Source organism: Marmota marmota, unplaced genomic scaffold, assembly GCF_001458135.2.
Source record: "Marmota marmota marmota unplaced genomic scaffold, marMar, whole genome shotgun sequence".
Lineage (NCBI taxonomy): Eukaryota > Metazoa > Chordata > Mammalia > Rodentia > Sciuridae > Marmota > Marmota marmota.
Window position 1 is genome coordinate 10,296,832 of NW_026000020.1, and position 1,623 is coordinate 10,298,454.

Below are 1,623 nucleotides of genomic sequence, written 5' to 3' on the forward strand. Positions count from 1 at the left end.
ATCAGTCATCACACACAGAACAGTGGACTGAATCTGTCCTGTGATCCCCAAAGGAAAACATGTTTTCAGCAGTAAACTATGCTGGCCAAGTCTGACGTGGTACACCTGGGGACATGGGCCTGTGATGAGTAACATATGAGCCAGTCCTGCAGCTGTGCCCAGCCTGCCCAGTCCTGATGATTTGCATGTGCCGACAGCACAGCCCACTTCCCTGAGGACTTCTTAAGTGGTGCTCACACCCTGTGCAGGAGTCAGTCCCTGTCAGGATACAGCATGGTCATGAGGGCCCCTGCTCAGCTCCTGGGTCTCCTGCTGCTATGCCTCCCAGGTAAGGAGGGACAGCACTGGGGATGTACTAATCACAATATGGTCAGTGCTGCCTGGCTACACAGGAAAGTCCTCTTGCAACATCACTACTTACAAGGATATTTCTTTTCATGTTTCCAATGGCAGGTGTCAGATGTGATATCACGATGACCCAGTCTCCATCCTCCTTGCCTGTGTCTCGTGGAGACAGAGTCGCCATCACCTGCAGGGCCAGTCAGGGCATTAGCAGTTATTTAAACTGGTATCAGCAGAAACCAGGGCAAGCTCTTAAGCTCCTAATCTATGGTGCAAACAGTTTGCAATCTGGGGTCCCCTCGAGGTTCACTGGCAGTGGACATGGGACAGATTTCTCTCTCACCATCAGCAACCTGGAGACTGAAGATGTTGGCACTTATTACTGTCAACAAGGTAGCAGTTTCCCTCCCACAGTGACACAGGCCATGACAGAAACCTCCCAGGGAGCAGAAGTGTGAGGCTGGGCTGCCCAAGCTGGTCCTCCTGCTGCCTCCACCTGCTGAGGACACTGCTCAGAGGCAGCCAGGCCCTTAGCACTACAAGGAGGGTTTGTTAGAGTATGAGGGGGCTCCTCTGCACCCTGACCCTTCAGCTAGGTCCCAGCAGGCAATGAGCTCACTGCTATGATAAAGAAAACATTTTAAGACCTAAAGAGACTGAATTAGGCAGTATCAGGGGTTGTGCAGCAAAGATAGGCCTCTCCATGTGTTCACATGGGAATATTTTAGACTTTATTTTCTAATATAGTTTAAGCATCCAGGAAAATTGGGGTGAAGTTCAAAGTTCCCTGTGTCCCCACTGCTCCCACAGCCCCTCCACAACCACCCCAGTATTTGTTGCTTCTGATACAATTCATCAACCTCTGCCCAAATCTGCAGGTCACACCAGGGTCATTTTGTGCATTTTGTGGAAGTAGACAAGTGGACAGTGACTTGTGTTCAACCTAGCACAGTGCAGGTCCCGCCCTCACACTTTCTGAGCTTCAACTGCTCCTCACCACCCCCCCCCTCTGCTGCAGATCTTCATGATTTTCCATCCTGTAGTTTCACTTGGGCTGAGTGACACCTGCCTGGCACTCACAGCATGAGGATGTTCAGACTGGCCTGTCACCCTGAGTGCTGTGCACACAAACCTCCTTCAGGGGTTTTCACTACAGCATAGAGAGTTATTTCCTTTTCTTTCTTTTTATATTTTTTCAAACTTGGTATTAAATCCAGACCTGCACTACCACTAAACTACATTCATGTTTATATTTTTATTTATCTCTATCTATCTCTCTAT

General features: G+C 49.2%; 1 gene segment (V, D, J or C); it reads left to right on the plus strand.

The window, feature by feature from the left end:
* The first annotated feature begins 258 nt into the window (after positions 1-258).
* Positions 259-1,623, plus strand: part of LOC107154067 — an 84,275-nt gene continuing 82,910 nt past the window's right edge. Inside the window, 1 exon segment of the V gene segment in view lies at positions 259-328. Within this exon segment, the coding sequence occupies positions 274-328 (55 nt within the window).